General features: G+C 41.4%; 1 protein-coding gene and 1 pseudogene across 1 annotated transcript; one reads left to right on the forward strand and one right to left on the reverse strand.

The window, feature by feature from the left end:
- The first annotated feature begins 2,464 nt into the window (after nt 1-2,464).
- LOC143637706 (brassinosteroid-responsive RING protein 1 pseudogene) lies at nt 2,465-2,974 on the forward strand (annotated as a pseudogene).
- A 13,976-nt stretch (nt 2,975-16,950) lies between these two features.
- On the reverse strand, nt 16,951-19,604 carry LOC143637707 (uncharacterized). Its single transcript, XM_077105033.1, has 8 exons — nt 19,532-19,604; nt 19,434-19,455; nt 18,339-18,395; nt 18,164-18,245; nt 17,990-18,085; nt 17,781-17,905; nt 17,450-17,468; nt 16,951-17,331 (listed from the first exon to the last, which is right to left on the reverse strand). Exons 1-8 carry the CDS (start codon nt 19,602-19,604, stop codon nt 16,951-16,953), a joined length of 855 nt encoding a protein of 284 aa, XP_076961148.1.
- Between the last annotated feature and the right edge of the window lie 1,169 nt (nt 19,605-20,773).

The following is a 20,773-nucleotide window of genomic DNA, read 5'->3' on the forward strand; positions in this document are numbered from 1 at the left end:
GAACATCATAAAACATATTACAAACCGTTATTTTTATCCTTAAAATAGTCAACTTTTAAATTTAATAAAGGATTTTAGATTAGGTACTAACAAACAAATATAGAAGTTTCACAAAAATGGTTCCAAGAAATGTAAAAGAAGACTTGCAACGGAATTTAGATTTAGATTGCTCGTTAATAAATATGATGATAGTGTCATTGTATCAAAGCACCAAATGGGACCATAAGCATTTAATTTTAAGAAGAAAAATAATTAAAATAGCATATTCTAAATCTAAAATTACTTAAGAACATCTTTACTCAAACATACATCCATGAAACCGTTTTTTGACTATACACTTCTACTCGGTATTCAGAAATCTTTTAGCAATATCGACTTACACGCATGTGATAGGTGATCATGGTTTTTGTATAGTGACGAACATGAATCGGAATTTTTTTTATGTTTGTACGTATAATTAAGGGATTTATTGTTGGGCCGGTATTGAGTCATGAGTCACATATCAACTTATTCTTAATCTTGACATTTATTAAATTGTTCTAATACTAAAGAACAAACGAGTTGAATCCGAGTCAAATTGAAACTTGTAAAATAACTCATGAGTGCCTCAACTAGCCTATATTATTTTTACTTCTAACATGACAATTTTTATTTATTTTTTTTTTCAAATAAATGTTTGTCCGGTGATCTTAAAGTAGGAAAAAAAAAACTTCGTTGTCATGTTGTATGCTTCACCATAATAATTGAAACATCTTAGAAACACATGTTTTAAACATGACAAAACATAACAAACATTACGTAATTGATTTTGTTGGTCTTGAAAACTAAATATTTTAATAAGTCTCATCTTACACCAGATTTCATTTGCTTTTGTAATCATACAATTTTCATATTCTTTGAAAATATTGTATGTCGAACAATTTTATAGGACAATTTATTATATTTGGAAAATGAGATCCTGAAAAAATATCTGAATCACTAGTAAAAATCGTAAAAGTAGTTTTACTTTACATGAGTGGCTTAAAAACCCTCTTGTTTTGATGTAAATACTTTTCCGGCTTCGTCTAGTTTGATCGGAACCCGTTATATTAAACCATCAAAAAATAAAAAATAAAAACACTAACTGAAATACCATTTTAGGTTGCAAATTGCCATCACTTTGCTTTGGCCCATATCAACTCACTATTTAACTAAATAAAAACAAACCATTTTAACGATAAACCAATTGCTTTAAACTTGTATGTTGCGGCCAGATTTGACGAGAACTCAGCGTGTATCAGTCGGCTTGTTATGGTATTGGTTTGTACCATATTAAAAACTTGTGGTGTTGTTTGTGTGACTTAGTGAAACATGAGTGCTACCATATTAAAACGTCGTGCAGTTAATTGTTCATTATTAGAAAGCGCTTTATAAATATGTAGATCTCAGAATATAATATCTTGGATCCATAGCTAAGTTTTGTCACACTCGTTAAATATGTTACTCGTGTATCTATAGCTAACTCATGACATAATAAGCATGCAGATAGTAACTAATTAAGGACGAAAAGTAACTAATTAAGGACGAAAATTGAATGTCATTTACGTGGATCTTGTGGCACGTTTATAGAATTATAGTGGAAGATTATAGTTGTTACTGCCATTAAATGCTTTTATTATTCACGTCTTTCTTTGTTTGAGGTCCGTCTTCAGACATTGGTTGCGCAGAATAAGGCTAAGGTCTTGTTGATCCATAAAGCCGAAAGGTGGCAGATCGGGCTCATGTATGCGTCTTTACATCTCGTCCCATAAACAAATATGTGGTATTTAGAGAGAAAGCTACTCAAATACCCCGTTACATAAACTAATACACGATTTTAATTAAGTTTTAGAAGCTTCATCCGTCCCTAAGCTTAAGTCTCGTAACTCCCGTCTTGATACGCATAAAGAAGCTAATTATTTATTAAATAACACAGTCGTCTTTTACTTACCTCTCAATAAAACTTTAAACAGATCGTTATATATTCGGTTACCCACATACCTAACGTTCTATGCACATGAAGTTATGACCCACAACCTTACGAGTTACAACCAAAACATCACATTTATTTAACACATTTAAAATCAACTTGTGTCACAACAACACACAAGACAAATTTAATAGATTTTTTTAATCATATCACGATATTTTTATAAATAATTATCAACATAGCGTGTTATCAATCTTTCAGCCTACGTGGCAGTGGACCAATCACAAAACAATACTTTGATTACTTTCCCATAATTACCATTTCACCCCCTCATCTTTCACTTTCTTCACTTCCACCCCTTCTTCTTCATCCCCTATATATACACAATACTCTGACCTCAATTCCGTCAAATTGAACCTCAATTTGACCTCAATTTCACCTCAATTTCGACACCCACACATTCAATTTCTATAAATTCAAACTCAATTTGGTAATCCGGGTCAAAATCAAAATCTTGAACCCATGGGTTTTCCAATCGGGTACACAGACTTCTTCGTACCCAATATCTTAACCCACGTATTAACACTTCTGGGTTTCATTCGCAGCCTCAATTCCGTCATTTTCCGGCTACTGGGTATCGGTGATTTGCTTGACCCGGAAGCCTCACCCGACCCGACCCGATCCGAACTGATCAACCGGTTCCAGTCGGTGTCTACTCTACTCATCCGTGAGCTTCTTCCGGTGGTGAAATACGAAGAGATTGAAGACCCGCCGGAGAATTGTGCTGTCTGTTTGTACGAATTTGTCGCCGGAGATGAGGTCCGGCAGCTGATGAATTGCCGGCATGTGTTTCACCGGAGTTGTGTGGACCGGTGGATGGACCATAGTATGAAGACGTGTCCGCTGTGCCGGACGCCGTTTGTTGGTGATGAGTTACAGGAGTCGTTTAATGAACGGCTGTGGGCTGCTTCCGGCATCGGAGATTATTACGGCGAGTCTCCGGTGGGTACTTGAAACATTGAGTAGTGGGATTGGAATATTATTATTATTTATTTATTTTTACTTTTTAGTATAGAAAGACTAGTGATGAATGATGATATTTTATTATATAGATTTGTATATAGTGTTTATATATTTTAGTAGCAACAAGTAAATGAAAAACAAATCCATTATTTCTTACTATTATTTTTTTAATAGCTTTTTGAAAAAACGAGAAGTTAAGGGGTGGCAGGTGTTATCATAATCCTGTTGACACATTACATCCGCCCCTGAAGGTAGCTAACAAGAATTCAGGTTCGGAAGTCTGAACATTTAAAAGCCAAGGTGATGATCATTTTGGTGCGGGCAAACAAGGATTGTAAACCTACTCAGTTTGTATTGGACAAGGTTATTTGGTATAATTTTATGTACTTCGAATGCTACATGTAGCATTTGTACTAAATGAGTCTTTGAGGAAAGATGTCAATATCAATATTGATTATGACGTTGATGACCTAACTCATCGAGAAACATCAAGTAGAACCCATTAGTCCATTACTATGGTAACCGATGAATAATTGAATATCCCTTGAGTCGAGCTATTAATAATTAAAATAGTAAAACGAGCTGGATGATTTTTATAGATGTAACTTGAAATAAACGTCAACTTGAATTTAGTTTCACTTTAACTATTTTCATTAATGAATTTATTGAAGAAAATCGATTTGAATCATATAGTTATTTCACATGTAGATAGATCACCTAAATGTTATTTAGGAAATTGTTAGTTATTAGTGTCTTATATTTAGTGTTATATTAAAATTTTTCTATAAAATCATTTCAATAAAATCCAATCTCCCGATTCTGTTAAAAAAATTCCCAAAAACATGGTGATCTACATGTTTGCGTGAGAGAGAGAGAGAGCTTAAGAATGTGTTATTTTAATCTGGTTAAATGTTATCATGTGACTTCATGAAACTTTGCTCAAATATAGACATGCAAGTGTAGTTTCTCTTGAGGAAAAAAAATTGATTAGTTACATCTTTGTGTGAGAGAGTTTAAGAATGCGTTGTTTTAATCCGGTTAGATGTCATCATGTGACATCATGAAGCTTTGCTCAAATATAGTTATGTAAGTGTGAACTAATAAGGTATCTTTTTAAAAAAAAAATATTTGGTTATTAGCAAATATGCATTAGCGTGTTAAAATGTAGGTCACTTTAGTTATGCATTGAAACAAATTATTATGTTAGTGAAATATGTTGCTCTTGTAACACAAATACATCTTATTGTAAACTAGTTAATGTCATCAAGTCATTTGTTTTACATCTTGCCTTCATACACAAAGCAGGTTTTCACTAAGTCGTATTAGTTACACCAAATGACGAATATGATTCGTACGTAAAGATTGATTAAAAATTACCGACTATATGAACTACAAGCAAATGAATAAATCAAAGTCGTTACATTGTCAGTTATTGACAAGATGGAGCTTCCAACGAAAGGAAAGATCGTTAGATGCAAATCGATCATATACCCTTGAAATTAAAGAAGCAATTTTCATATCATAAACGAAGCCAAAACACTAGTCAGCAGTCGCTAGCACCTCCCAATGTTTAATGTTGCACACAAGAACAAAACGAAAATCCTAATCATTGAAAAAGTTAAGATACCCTCAAAAACCTTTTGGTCTAAAGCAAAAGCATTTATTTATTGTAATAAAGAAGAGTCGGTGAAGAAACACTAGTCGAACCCCGACAGATTACGAGTAACCTGAGGGTTAGATAGACGTTTCCCACGAGGGGTTAATTCCGGCAAGATGGTTCTTCCGATAACCTGCAAAACAGACACCGTGAGCTCGTCACTAAGAAAGGGGGGGGGGTTCCTCCTTGTGACCACCCTCCGGCGTGAGAATCAGTCTATATTACTCTTTGAATATAAAAGTATATTATTAATACTAGAGCAGTTATCAGGTAAATTATACAAGATATTAGATGATGAAATGATAATACCATTTGATGTCTTTTATAGCCGAAGGTGGGTTTCCAAGGAGGTTTAGCCGGCCTACTACTCTGCCAACTGTGGCCTACACACGTGCTCTGCTGGTAATTGGTGGATAGGCAGCGGCTGACAGTGACCAGGCGTGCTGTTCACTTTTCCTTTTCCACCAACTACAGGCTAGGCACGTGGTATGGCAGGAGTTGGTGAGCAGGCGGCGGCTATTGGTCACAGTGCTGTGGCGTGTTGTCTGCCATGCTGCTGTCAGTGAGCTGTCGTATCGTTGGTCAGATCTTTTGTCCATACCTCGTCAGGTATCACACAAAAGATCCTCCATTATTATACGGACTGGCTCATTTAGGCGGGAGTTTTCCCCCTCCCGCCTTTATGCGGGAATGTTCCCGGCTTTGCTCATTCCTTCTTCAGGTGACTACTGAATTATTACGAGTTTGAGCCTTATGCGTGTAGCCATGCTGCGCGGGTGGCCAGTCCCTAATGGCGGGTATCCGCACCTGCGGGAACAGGCGGATACTTGGAAACCATAGGGAGGCATTTCCTGCGGGACCAGCTTGCGTACCGCATGTGAGGTCGTCACAACTCTGAGCGTGGTGGGTCCTGCGGGTTTGGTAGGTCGCGGCGCAGACGTCCCTATGGTGAAGTTTGCGAGTTCAACTGCGCAGACGTCCGTTTAAGGAGTCTTGCGTGTTCAACTGCGCAGACGTCTCCTTTTAAGGGAGTCTTGCGGGTCCTAACCACCTCTGCTGGGACCTACCTCTTCAAGTCCCCCCAGTCCAATGTTCTTCTCATGAATGTTTAATAAAGTGAGGTGAACTTTTGGACTTAAGCAAGGGGTTTTTGAAAAGGGTTTAGTTTTATGGGTTTTCCGCGGGAAGTCTTACCCACGGGTTTCCCAATGTCACGCAGAATTTCCCAATGTTCTGCTTGATCTCTGGGATGATGCGGATAGGTCTGTAACCTCCCCGCAAGTCAGGAGCGTTTAGAACCTTTTGTGTAGATTCTCCATGAGGTCTTGGTGGTTTTGAACATAGTGATCAATCATGTTATAACCACCAATTCCATCCTGAAGTTTCAAACAATTTAGTTCTTGACGTTCCCGCTATGCGGGGATGTTAATCCCGTTTCTGCAAGCATGGCCCAGAAGATCCTTCTTGGTTTCAATTCCCATGGAGTGCTCGGTATGCGAAGGGTTTTGCCTTGACGCTGTACCCGCACTTCGTCTTATTAGTTACTTTACTCCCAAGGTATCCCTGGCGTTAAATCCCTGCAGGGCTAGGTGCGTGAAGGGTTTTGCCTTAACACTGTACCCGCACCTGACTTATGGTTGCCGAGGTGTTCCTGGCGTTTAATCCCCTGCGGGCGCTAGGTATGTGAAGGGTTTTGCCTTAACACTGTACCCGCGCCCGACTTACAATTGGGTGCCGAGGTATGACTTTTTACGGGTGTTAGGTATGTGGAGGGTTTTGCCTTAACACTGTACCTGTGCCCGTTTTGTAGTTGGGTGGAATGCCAAGATTTTCTCGGCTTCACTTCCCTGTGGGTGCTAGGTATGTGAAGGGTTTTGCCTTAACACTGTACCCGCACCCGGCTTTATAGTCGGGTTTTTTCCGGTTTCCGTGTCCTGCGGGTGCTAGGTATGTGAAGGGTTTTGCCTTAACACTGTACCCGCACCCGACTTCATAGTTGGGTTTTTCCGGTTTCCGTGCCCTGCGGGTGCTAGGTATGTGAAGGGTTTTGCCTTAACACTGTACCCGCACCCGACTTCATAGTTGGGTATTCTTGGCCTCTGTTCCCTGCGGGTGCTAGGTATGTGAAGGGTTTTGCCTTAACACTGTACCCGCAGCCGTCTTACGGTCAACTGGATAGCCAGGGTAAGGGGTTTTTCCCGCTTACTTTTCGAATCTTTTTGAATCTTTGAAATTTGAAAAGTTGGTGAAAGGATAAGAACAGTCGTCGTGCGACGGTTTCTTCTGACTGTGTCAGGACGTGCTGGGAGTTATGGCGACGTGACATTATATGGTCATTCCAGACGCTTTTTACGGCGCGTGGGCGCGATTTTTCGGGCGCGTGGCCGCAAAATTAATGGCACTCGTCCTTTCAACAGCTGTTGCCAGCTTGCCTGGTGCCACATGTCACGGTTTCATTGCACCTTCAATTTCTCTCTCCTCCGCATTAAATTCATCGCATTAATTGCGATCACTATATAAAGGGGAAGAGGGTCCTTTGTAATTCACACATTCACTTCTTCTCTTCATCTCTAAGGCGATTTCTGGTGAATACTCCCTTATTCAGTTGAGCATTCCTCCGAAATCGTTTCTTCTTCCTCTGCAATATGTCTTCCCATGATGCTGAAGCTGTAGCCGACGATAGGAGTACTGCTGGCGAGTGCCAGTGTGCTCTACCTGTCGATCTGTACCAGTACGTCGTCAGGAAATTCATGCTTGAGTCTCTTGAGCCTGAGTTTCCTGAACCCCAGCAGACTGTGTACGAAGCCCCCAGCGGCAAGATCGGGGTATATGCTGCATTCTTTGTTTATGGGAACCTTAGGTTCCCATTGACAAAGTTTGTGTACCGTGTCCTGGAGAGGCACGGTGTGCACCTGACCGAGGTGCATCCGATGGCGATTGCCAAGATTCGGCACTTCGAGTGGGTGTGCCGAATTCTGGGCATTGAGCCCTAAGTGGACCGCCTGATGACCTTCTATACTTGGAGGTGCATCCAGGGGTGGTACACCCTGACAACCTAGATCAAGGGTTTGAAGATTTGCGAGACCGAGCGCAGTCTCCGATCGTGGAAGCGGGAGTTCTTCTACATTTCTGCCCGCGCCATCCCCATTGCCATGAAGTTTAAGAAGGGGCAAGCGCTTCCGAGCCTTCACGCTTCCAACTACCAGGAGGCGGAATGGTTCGCGAAGATATCTCGGGTCCAATCTCCGGTTTACCGGTTTCCGGAGTCCGGGATGGTGATGCTGGGGATGAGCCGGGTATGTAAGGAGGCGTCTCGGTTTCCCATCCTTCTCGAATACGGTTTGAACTCTATTCCTTATGGTATGTCTTGTCTTTCTTGCTGATATGAGTTTGTCTTCTAACTGTTTCTTTTCTTTCAGAGGGGAACGATTTGGAGTCGCTCCTGTACCCGCGGGAAGCTGACGGTCCCGTGCGGGTGGGTACTCGTGCTCTAGACGAGAACGAGTTGCCCATCCTGGAACAAACGGCGGATCGGTTTGTGGAGGTCTATCCGCTGGGCCACGAGATCCTGAGCCACCGGCGGCCAGGTAAGGCGTTATTCTATCCTCCACCCCTCAATGTTGTACCTGCTGCTGGAATTCCTGACATTCCGTCTTCTTCTGAGGAATCCGCAGATGGTCCTCCGTTGGTGCGGAAGAAGAAGGCTGCCGGCGGAAAAGGGAAGGAGAAGGCGGCCTCCACAGCCGATCCAGTGCTCCTATCTGACACTGAGTCAGATAATGAAGAGGTGGCGGGGAACCCCGGTGGTGAGAAGACCACTGCTCCGGAGGCTACGACTCTTACCTCCGGAGAACCGATGACGACGACGGTGACCGGCATCAAGAGACCGGCTCCATCGGGTTCGTCCCCGCCCGTCCGTACGTTCAGGCTCAAGAAAACCCGTAAGTACGAACATCCTTCTTATCTTTGTAGATTTATCATACTTCATCAATTTATTGAAACACTTATCTTCTTGTGCAGGCGTGGATGTTGACGCATTCCAGGGTGGAGCGCAGAGGAGTACCTCTCCGCCAATGACGGTAGGCTCGGTCAGCCTACCCGAGGCGTCGACCCAGGCGCCTGCGCCTGCTTCCGCTGGATCAGTTGCTCACTCCTTTGAGTCGACTGTTTCAGCTGAGATGACGTCACCGCCGGCGGTGAGTGCGATGTTTACAGCATCTTTCACCGAGCCGGCGGTTACAATTGCTGCGGATTCCGCGGCGGCGACCACTGCGGCGACCACGGCGGCCGCTACTATGCCTCCGCCACCGGCAACGACGGCCGGCCCATCAGGTACGCGCGGGGCTTCTCGCCAATCTTTGTCACCTTCCCATCTGCCCGACCTTTTGGATGGATTTCCCTTAGGTTCAGGCGATGGGTTTGGTGGCTATCGGCCTGTGATCGACCCTACAAGTGCGTAGGGTTCTTTTGGCCTTTCTTATATATCTCTTCATCTTTTTCTTAACTGATTTGTTTCTTTCGCAGTGTCGGATTCCAATGAAGTGTATGTTCCGCGATGGAACATCCGCCGAGGAACAACCCTTCGTACCCCTGTGGAGTGCGTGGAATGGGCTCGCCACACTGCTCCCCATGGTGCGTTGGGGGAAGCCATGGCTAGCTACCAGGAGGGTAGGCTAACCAATGAGCTTCGGGTTCTCCAGGCCCGGATGCAGCCGCGCGTCGAGCTGCTTTGTCGTGAAAACGACAAGTTGAAAGAAGCTCGCGCCAAGGAAGTATATCAAGCGCGGGCTCTTCGGGAGGAGAACCAACAGCTGTCCGCAGCTGCTGCGGAGAAGGAGAAGGCCTTCAAGGTCCTCGAGGTTGAGGTTCAAGCGCGACTCGAGGCCCGCTCCAAGGCTGCCCAAGCTGTTAACGAACAGCTTCGCCTGGCTAAGGAGACTGCGAGGAACGCAACCGAGAGGGCCACCTAGGCTGAAGCCGTTGCTGAGCCTTTACGCGTGGAGAATGAGGAGCTCAAGGCCAAATTAGAGGCTCTCCAACGTGCTCATGATGCCTTGGCGATGGAAGATGCCAAGAAGCTCCAGGAGATCTTGGACCAGAGGGGCGTGCTTGACCATACCGAGCGGAAGCTTAAGGGCGTCGAAGAGGCTGCCGCAAAGGAAGTGCTACTTGCCAACCTTAACAAAAGCGAAGCTGAACGCGCCTGCACCCAAGCTCAAGCCGCCCTTCAAGAAGCTCTGGTTGCCAAGGAATGGCTTCTTCGAGAAGCGTTGTCTCAGGTATGTTTAGCTTTACGTCTTCACGCTTTCCTTTGTACATAGAAAAGGTGTTTGACACTTGTATTTTCTTTGTAGGTTGTGCATCGGGTCTTCTCAGAGACTACTTACGATGATGCCATGAGCGCAGCCCTCAACGCTTCTCATGAGGATGGGGAAAAGGCCGGCTTCCTGCTTGGTCTAGGGTTCGTTGAGAAAGGCGTCCCGCCTTCCAACTTCCCTTTGTTCGATGTGGACACCGAAGCTGCATATGACCAAGCGGTGAACCAATATGCCGCCTTCCCGCATCCGGTGGTGGAGAAGGTGAAGGAAGTCGCTGCTGCTGATGATGGACTTGCTATCCTCAAGGCTTTCCTTGAACCGCCACGCTCTACTGATGGGGCGGGTCCAAGTGGAAGTGGTCCTGAAGCTTGATTCTGAAGATCCCTTCCCGCTGCTAGGATAGACTAGATTTTGTTTTGTAGGCGGGTAGTTACCCGGCCATTCTTGTAATATATCTTTTGTGAAATACAAATCTTTTTGTGGATAAGACTGTTATTTCCTTTGGGTTCATTGCTTTATAAACCTTATATGACTTGCATACTTAGTTTAAATTAGCGATTTCCCAAGTGTTTAGAATGAGTTAACCTTGAATGTGGTTGACAGTAGGTTGAAGTTTTGCTTCCCCCTTTGTGAGTGTGCGGATAGGACCGGCACTTGCACTTGGTAGGATGGCTAAACTCTTCCCCTTTAACTGTCTTGCGTGAAGGTCTTGTCATTTTCTGGGTTCATGCGGGTTTTGCCGCCTTCCCCACGCAACGATTCTTCACTTGATGCGGTGAATACCGGCATTAGTGTTCGACTCGACCGTTCAACGCGTGGTTGTTAATAGGTTAGTGTTCAGCTTCCTCTACCAGGATTCATGCGGATATACCGGCACTTTCACATAGTGGGATGGCTGAACCTTTCCCCTTTAACTGACCTGCGTGAAGGTTCTGTCGTTTTTTGGGTTTATGCGGGTTTTGCCGCCTTCCCCACGCAATGACTCTTCTTGATGCGATGACTACCGGCATTAGTGTTCGAATCGACCGTTCAACGCGTGGTTGTTAATAGGTTAGTGTTCAGCTTCCTCTACCAGGATTCATGCGGATATACCGGCACTTTCACATAGTGGGATGGCTGAATCTTTCCCCTTTAACTGACCTGCGTGAAGGTTTGATGCTTTTGGGTTTGTGCGGGTTTTGCCGCCTTCCCTGCGCAACGATTCTTCACTTGATGCGGCGGATACCAGCATCTCCATGTGCAAAGTTCATAAAATATAAATGTAAAATCATCAGCTTCAATTTGAAGGAGAATCGTTTCCATTAGAAGTGGCTCTAGGCCTTTTCTTTACAAATTTGGAATTGATCTACATACAAACTGTGTAATTGAGCTCCCATTAGGCGTGGCTTGGATGGGAGCACCATCGAGCCGACATGTATCTTGTTCGGGATCTCGTTGTTTACGCAGTATGTAGTCTCCGTTGAAGCTGCGATTTTTATTCGTGCGTTTCCCCAGCTGGGGTTCACGCATCAGCCTGCTCGACGCTCACTTCGCCACAAGGTGCGCGAGTGTCCCATCCTTGACAAATGCTTCGACTAAGTCCTTTACGTCTAAGCATTCTTCAGTGTTGTGGCCTTTGGTTTTGTGAAAATCACAATACTTTCTCCGATCAGCGTTGTGGCGATGCCGGATAAACGGAGCCTTTGGCCACGGGAGCTCCTCCGTGGCGAATATCTCGGTCACACTCTTTGTGAGTGGCGTCCACCTGGAGTTCTTCTCCGGTTTCACGTTATCTCTTCCGCCCAACCGATGTTGGAAACCGGACGGGGTGTCAAAGTTTACCCTTGACTGCCAAATGCCCAGCTTCCGCTTTTTGTTTAATCGGGCGGTAAGGACGTTGTTTTCCCTCGTCTTCTGGGTGTAGAGGTTCGTGCTCTGTGGAAGATCTCTACCCAGTTGCCTCTCGGTTTCCGCAAAGCGTTTAGCTGCGGTCATGATGGCATCCCATGTGGATGGCATGCCATCTTTGCCCGTCAGGGTGCGGATGAGTTCCGGGTCGTTTGCGCCCTGGATGAAAGCGGCGCGAACGAGATCCTCGCTAACGTTGCCCAGGCTTAGCTTCTTCGAGTTGAAGCGAGTGATGAAGTCAGGCAAAGATTCTTCCTCCTCTCGGACGCACTTGAGGATTGTCCACTGCTCCTCAGTGTACTTTCTTTGCTGACTAAAGTGTTGGCTGAACTTCTGTTGGAAGTCTGCCCAATCGTAGATGTGGTGGACCGGCAGACGGTCGAACCACGCTCTAGCTGCCCCGACCAGCGTCATTTGGAACATATAACACCACGTGGGTTCCGTCCAGTTACTGACGGTCGCCCCCGCGATGAATCTGTTCAAGTGATCGTCAGGGTCAGAAATACCATCGTACGTGCCTATGTTGGACATTTGTTTGGCACTTCTTGGGGCGATTGCTTCCGCAATGTCCCTTGCGAATTTGGACGTTCCCGCCCTTGCCGCAGTTGGCGTGAATGTTTTGGAGAAGTCCCGTGGGCTGTTGCCCACGTTTATTGGACTGAATGCTTCTCCAAAACGCCTTCTCGGTTGGGAATCCGTTTCTTTACGCTTCTTTTTCGCCCTATGACGAGGGTTCGCGTCTTCCTCGGATTCCTCCGAAGCATCGTCGTATTCGAATTCTTCCACTTGTTGGAGTGAACGTAAACGTTCATCCAACTCAGCTTGGAACTCTTTTTGACGTGCTTCGGCCCACGCTTTAACCTCATCGAGTGTTTGGCAGGGGAGCCTCGTCTTTTGATTTTCTAACTGGGTATCGGTGAATCCCAGTGTCTGATTATTTACTTCACTTGCCCCGGCTTGGGTAGCTGGGGTAGTGTTCGTAAAGTTTGTGTACTCGGTATTCCCCCTTATAGCTGGGGTCATAATTACCGGAGTCTCTTGGTTACTCGGTTTTGGGACCGGAGTATCCTTAACCATCTTTCCAGAAATTTTGAAAAAACTGGAGAAAAATAAAGTTCTAGCTTTATGCACGGATGGCGCCAATGAAGAAACACCAGTCGAACCCCGACAGATTACGAGTAACCTGAGGGTTAGATAGACGTTTCCCACGAGGGGTTAATTCCGGCAAGATGGTTCTTCCGATAACCTGCAAAACAGACACCGTGAGCTCGTCACTAAGAAAGGGGGGGGGGGGGTTCCTCCTTGTGACCACCCTCCGGCGTGAGAATCAGTCTATATTACTCTTTGAATATAAAAGTATATTATTAATACTTGAGCAGTTATCAGGTAAATTATACAAGATATTAGATGATGAAATGATAATACCATTTGATGTCTTTTATAGCCGAAGGTGGGTTTCCAAGGAGGTTTAGCCGGCCTACTACTCTGCCAACTGTGGCCTACACACGTGCTCTGCTGGTAATTGGTGGATAGGCAGCGGCTGACAGTGACCAGGCGTGCTGTTCACTTTTCCTTTTCCACCAACTACAGGCTAGGCACGTGGTATGGCAGGAGTTGGTGAGCAGGCGGCGGCTATTGGTCACAGTGCTGTGGCGTGTTGTCTGCCATGCTGCTGTCGTATCGTTGGTCAGATCTTTTGTCCATACCTCGTCAGGTATCACACAAAAGATCCTCCATTATTATACGGACTGGCTCATTTGGGCGGGAGTTTTCTCCCTCCCGCCTTTATGCGGGAATGTTCCCGGCTTTGCTCATTCCTTCTTCAGGTGACTACTGAATTATTACGAGTTTGAGCCTTATGCGTGTAGCCATGCTGCGCGGGTGGCCAGTCCCTAATGGCGGGTATCCGCACCTGCGGGAACAGGCGGATACTTGGAAACCATAGGGAGACATTTCCTGCGGGACCAGCTTGCGTACCGCATGTGAGGTCGTCACAACTCTGAGCGTGGTGGGTCCTGCGGGTTTGGTAGGTCGCGGCGCAGACGTCCCTATGGTGAAGTCTGCGAGTTCAACTGCGCAGACGTCCGTTTAAGGAGTCTTGCGTGTTCAACTGCGCAGACGTCTCCTTCTAAGGGAGTCTTGCGGGTCCTAACCACCTCTGCTGGGACCTACCTCTTCAGTCGGCCTATGGTTTACTTTGATGTTCCAATGTTCTATTAGCTGTCATTCTAGAAGTGTTGTATTTTGGTTATTCAATTTTTCAGTTTTTGAAAGAAAGAAAGAAACTAGATAGTTAAAAAGTAAAAGCATTAGTTTTTTTAAGGTGTCACACGTTTGAAGGTTCCCTGTGTGAAATGGTCCAGTCTGGAATTCCCATAATAACGATCCCTATATTGGTTTTATTGTTCTTAATACTACCATCAATAATCAACTTTCAACTTAATGATATAATCTTTATTTTACATATGAACAATGATTAAATATGTATACTAAGAAGTAGAACGAGTGAATAAAAAAATAGCTTAAATTTTAAAGAAAAAAAAAAAGAACAAAAAAGTATGAATAATTAAGCAGGGTCAAGTTATTATACAAATGAGGACAAAAATAAGAAAGATGAGAAAAATTTGTAGGCATACAAAAAAACTCCTAAAAAATTAAAAAACAATAATAAAAAATAACTAGAACTCAAAATTTAATAAAAAAATGAAAAAAAAAGTGAAAACACAAAAATGTTTCCACTGTCTTTCTCGTGTTCAAAGAAAAAGAAAACACAATGTTGAGTGAAAAACATTATTATGTATTTTTGTTTATCATTGTGTTTTGTATTTATTTTCGACATTGACTTATTTGACATTGTGTCTTTTTTTCTTGATATTGTGTTATATTACTCAACATTGTGTTATATTTTGCGATCTATTGTGTCTTTTTTAGTTACAATTGTGTCTTTGTTCATTTTCGTCATTTTTTCGTCGGTTTTTTTATGGGAATAATGGGGGAAACATTTTAGTTTTTTTTTTATTTTCGTTTTTTTTATTTTGAGTATTGATTTTTTTATTTTTTTTTCAAATTATTTTTGGGATTTTTTGTGCGGTAACAAATCCTTCTCACACTTCTCATTTTTGTATTCATTTGTATTTTAACTTTACCCTAATTAAGCATACGTATATCGGTATCCACTTGATATCAACCTACAAATTTGTGACAATATTTACATATAAGCCAATGATTGTTATTTATGTTTTTCTTTTGATTACATGATTACCTGGTAACCAGGCCCGACCCATGTGCCAACTAAGTCAGACCATCGCCTTGGGTCTCCAACTTTGTTAAGCATGCAAATATTTTTCAAGTGTTTATATATATATACAGAAATACATGTAAAAAACACAATATATGGTATGCTATACAGTATAATTTCTTGTCCAACTGGTAGCGCATGCTTTCATCCTCAATTGTCCCCCACCCATGTTCAATTCTCGTTGGTTACACTTATTCAGTAGTTTTTCAAGATTACTCTTTATTCACCTTGTTTTAAGTCCCCGTCCCCCCCTCATTTTTGTATTCATTTGTATTTTAACTTTACCCTAATTAAGCATACGTATATCGGTATCCACTTGATATCAACCTACAAATTTGTGACAATATTTACATATAAGCCAATGATTGTTATTTATGTTTTTCTTTTGATTACATGATTACCTGGTAACCAGGCCCGACCCATGTGCCAACTAAGTCAGACCATCGCCTTGGGTCTCCAACTTTGTTAAGCATGCAAATATTTTTCAAGTGTTTATATATATATACAGAAATACATGTAAAAAACACAATATATGGTATGCTATACAGTATAATTTCTTGTCCAACTGGTAGCGCATGCTTTCATCCTCAATTGTCCCCCACCCATGTTCAATTCTCGTTGGTTACACTTATTCAGTAGTTTTTCAAGATTACTCTTTATTCACCTTGTTTTAAGTCCCCGTCCCCCCCCCCCCCCCCCCCCCTCTCCGAATATGTATACCCTATTTTAAGTTTTTCTTTCCCAATAATATGTATACCTTGAATATGCATTATACACAAATCACATTCATTTCTTAAAATAAAAATTTTAAACTTTATAATTCATCTACAGATTAAGCTTTTTTTTGGAAGATTTAAGTGTACGTTATATATGAACATGAAAATAGCTTGATAAATTCTTAAAATAAAAGTTATATAATATGATCTCTCTATGACTCATTAAGGGTCTCAAATTTAACCTTCGCTTTAGGCCATCAAAATGGTTAGGCTAGCCATGTCGGTAACTCATATAGTCATATAACAATTATTACATTCAAATTGATTACACGAATTAATCATGTTTTATAAACTTTGTAAAGGTTTAGCTATACTTTTTTCAAATGTACAGATTCGGTTATAAGAACTATTTGTTTTCTAAAAAAAACTTTATGAAACTGGCCATCCAGACACTCTTTTTACACATGTTTTCTCTCTTACACACCTCTTTTTAAACTCATATGGATGCCTTAATATAACAGCTCCCAATGGCTATATATGTACTGAATTGCTTATGGGTACATGCCATGCCACTAATATTCTAGTCTTTAATTAATTGTTATTTGTTATATAGTTTTATCTCCCCTTATGTTTATCATCTTATTGACAAATATATCACTGTAATAACTAGGATATATTATTCAGAATAGTAATAATCATCAAATATGAAGAACTTACAACCAATGTATAACATCTAATCTCTTGTAACAATCAATATTGATTGTTTTATTCATCAATAACTCTTAAAATTTTATTTTTGGTCGCCGTGAACGGAAATTTTCCATAGCGTTGCTCATCATTAGATATCTCTCACCCAAACACAACTCACGGTGCAATTCTTCTCTCATCTACAACCACAAACACCCAAAACACTTTAATGATACTAACCAATATCTCTCATACTAAACGAACAACGTTGAATTCGACTAACATGCTACATAAAATGCATATGCTCACCTTATAAAAGATCAACATAATCTCACTAGTTAAGAAATTAAGTAAGCAGAAATATCAACAAAAAAAAATTACCATTTTTTCATGCAGGATAACGGCATCGTAACAATTTATTTTTGGTGCTCTTGTGGTGGTGGTGGTGGCGGGTGGCCTTGACCATCACGAGGGGGAGGAGGTTGAGAATGATATGCTGGAGAAGGGTACCCTTGATGTGGTGGAGGATACACCACTGGAGGGTACCCTTGATGTTGTGGCGGATAGGCGCCAGGTGGGTACCCTGCCGGAGGATACATTGGAGGGTATCCTTGAGGTTGTTGATGATAGCCGGCAGGCGGGTACCCTTGGCCATATTGTGGTTGACCATATTGCATATGTGGCGGTCCGCCATGATATGACTGGTCAACCCTTGACATTTCTTGGACAGGTGGCACATCCATTGGACGGATTTGAAATTTCCCATCTCGTTTGTCCATCTCAACTTTGTGTTGTGTCTGTAAAATTATTATTATCAAATGTATATAATAAGTTCATACACTTATTTATAATAATAATAATAATAATAATAATAATAATAATAATAATCCAATAGAGAACAACATACTAGCATACCTGCATGCAACTGCAGACCCTACAAAAGCAAATCACAATAGTGACAACATTTAGTACATTCCGTATAACTTATTATTTGCTTTGTTAGGAAAAAACAATTTTAAAACGTGAAAAACGTATAAATAGCTAGAGTAATTATTGTTACTCTACAGTTTTTTTAACTAGAGTAATTATAAGTTTATAACTACTCTACTTATTTTTTGAACCGCAATTACTCCAGTTTAAAATAATCATCACTCTGGTTATTTGCACGTTTAGTAGGCTAATTTCATTTGTACTGAATCCCACCCTTATTTGTTTTAACTAGATATAAAAGTAAAAATCCACTTACGAGCAAAAAACCAGATCAGCCAAGCAATTCAGCAACTGGGAAGCTTCATTGAGCTCGTCACTTCCAACAATGCAAGCGATAATGGAGAATATGCACGCGAGTTGTTGGAGGCAAACCATGAATCCCTAAATGCAATATAATCAAGATGGTCAAGATATTGGTCAACTTATAATGAAAAGGACCAAAGAAAGGCTTCACAAGAGATTTACAATGATACAGTTATCGCATTTTGTTGTTTGTATGTTGAACTCGTCTTGCAGCATGAATCGTGTGGATGCTACCGAGTTTCCAAAGCAGAAGAACACCTAAGAATTACATAATAAACATAAAATAAAATGATTATAGCTTATGTATGTTCTTTTAACAGCAATTATATTATGTACCTCTGTGCAAAGGCAAAATGTAGGGCATTTTCGCTCTCCACACTTTCCGCTGCAGGGCATATATCCACCGCAGCATGTATACCTATATCAGAAGATTAATAATGTTTTTCTGTTTGATATGAACAATCTCCATAATTATTGATCTTTGAATGATGGTTAAAAATTAGTAATTTACCTTGACATGTCACCATAGAGGGCTCGCTTACGAAGCATGTACGATGCGCATGGTCCGCTGCATCATGATATGCTTAGGAAATTAGTTGCCTAAGGAAAAGTCTAGCCAAGAATTGTCATCACAAGCATTAACAAATAACAAGATGAGCTTAGAACCATAAGCATTACGCAAACGAGTGTTCATAGTCTGGTTTTGGCTGTTTTTAGATCAAATCGTGAGCCAAATCACTAGTAACGAAAATCAAATCATTGATAATTAAAATCTAACAAAACTAAACCATTGATTTTACTTCGTTCGCTTTCATGATTTGGGCTTTATAATAATTAAAAAAAGTTAACCTAAAATATATAATAAAAATAAATAAACGATAATGTTTCGATTGTTAAAAATCAAAACTGAACTGTGTTGTGTTGCTATGTTGTATAGTCTTCAAATAACTTAAAAAGATCAGCTTGCAGTCCAGTTATCAAGTTTTTTCCGACCAGTTTCGAGTATGAAATGTAACCAAACCATTCGGTACGCTTTGAATAGTCCTAATCCGACCAAGTGAAAATCATCATCATTTTATACTCAGTAAATCCCACCAATAGCAAAGCTATGGTAGGGTCTGAGGAGGGTAAGATGTAAACAGCCTTATCTGTACCCCCTGGCTCGATAATAGTTTTGCATTAAGCCTTGGACATAAGGCATGTAACACTCAACCATCGGGACCCTGCCTGATTGGTGCATGCATGTCTTCCGGCTATCAACGCCACCACATGATGCATAATTAACTTTCCGCCACTTTTAACGTTATTTTCACGAAATCAGTAAAATAACGTCAAAATTAGTTCCATTTCACTTTTACCCACCCGAGTGCCCACCAATATATACATTATATGTGAGCAAGTGAAAATAAAAGATAAAAGAAATCAACCGTGAAACCAAACTGATGACTAGTGTGTATTTGACATAGTAAGATAGTATAGGGACTAAATAGTAACACTATTAGTTCGAAATTCAGTTAGCTTCCGTTAGAACCATGTTAGGTTAATTAATTTCATTTTCTTTCGATCTGAATCAAACCGATGGAATATCACGAAGGCGCTTAATTACCAGAAGAACGCGAAGCAGCAATCTACAACGATAAACACAATACGAAAAATTAGAATCAAATGAAACAAAATATCTTCGAAGAAGGCGATATTAATTACAAGGAGTATCGGCAGCCATGGTGCTCATGAGATCGGTGTGCCATACGTTGCGGTAGCGCTGCCGGCACTTCATTTTGTCCACTTGATCCTGAGCGGCCTTACTCATTGTATCGAGTTGTTACGTACGTACAAATCCAATGATCAAAACCTAACCGAAACAAAACGAATCAAATCGTTCGATAAATTACGGTTTCTATAGAATTGGAAAGGTGTTATTAGCTCCTGATTTCGATTTCACGATTCGTTTTGAAAATGGTAATTAATTGGAAATTGTTGATTGAGGAAATGAGAATGAAATGAATGCATGAATTTGGAAATTTGGAATTTGCAAAGATGCCCCCTGCATTATTCTCATATTTCAAAGTAGACCTTTTACTAATTTCTTTTTGGTATGCCGTGTACATTGTTAACAAAAATTTGTAAGGGGTTCGGGTCAGAACAAGATTGGATCAGTATTCAACATGGGTGACGGGTGCTAAGCAAAATGAGTTTTAGTCAAATCTGTCATATTTTAATCGTGTTAAAACGATTTCTGGTTAAAGTGTCGTCTTTTGAAATTAGTCGTACTGGAAGAATAAATACCAAAATAGATTCACCCTTGTTCCAATTTATTGATTGGCATTAACCCTAGATTGTTGCCCCTGAGAAATTAATCATTACTTTCTACTCTAGCTCCATCGCAAACTATTTACATTACAATTACAACCCAATAAAAAAAAAAGGTTATGGTAGAATAGAAAAACGACGTCGAGCCAAGAGCACCTTCATTCCTATATAAAATGGTGGATGTAAGAATAAGAATCCACAACGGATCGTGTCCTTCAAGTCGCACGTTGCGAAGGTGGCTATTAGAACCAGTGTTGTAAAACACTAAAAATCTCAACCAAGCGCCGATTAATCACTAGTCCTCACCCCAATGATTAATTTTGGGCTAATATGCTAGTTAATCGGGTAATGGTCAAATCTTGCCAAAATAAGGATTAATCAGACTTAGTCGGTGTTTTCTGACGAGGTTCCGGCTAAAATCAGCGATTTCAAGTAAGATTCTAGACAATTTTCAGCAAAAATGTGTTTATGTATATATAAACTGAAAATCACATAAAAATGTGCTCGTGTATATATAAAACTTAAAATTTTACATTAAAGTTTGATCCAATTAATCACGACTAATACAAATTAATCGTTAGTCCCTACTTCACTGTCCGACTAGCGACCAACGATATCTATAATACGCATTAGAAC

This window comes from Bidens hawaiensis, unplaced genomic scaffold (genome assembly GCF_021521415.1).
Source record: "Bidens hawaiensis isolate Kalapana, Puna unplaced genomic scaffold, B.hawaiensis_p1.1 tig00008376_1, whole genome shotgun sequence".
NCBI lineage: Eukaryota > Viridiplantae > Streptophyta > Magnoliopsida > Asterales > Asteraceae > Bidens > Bidens hawaiensis.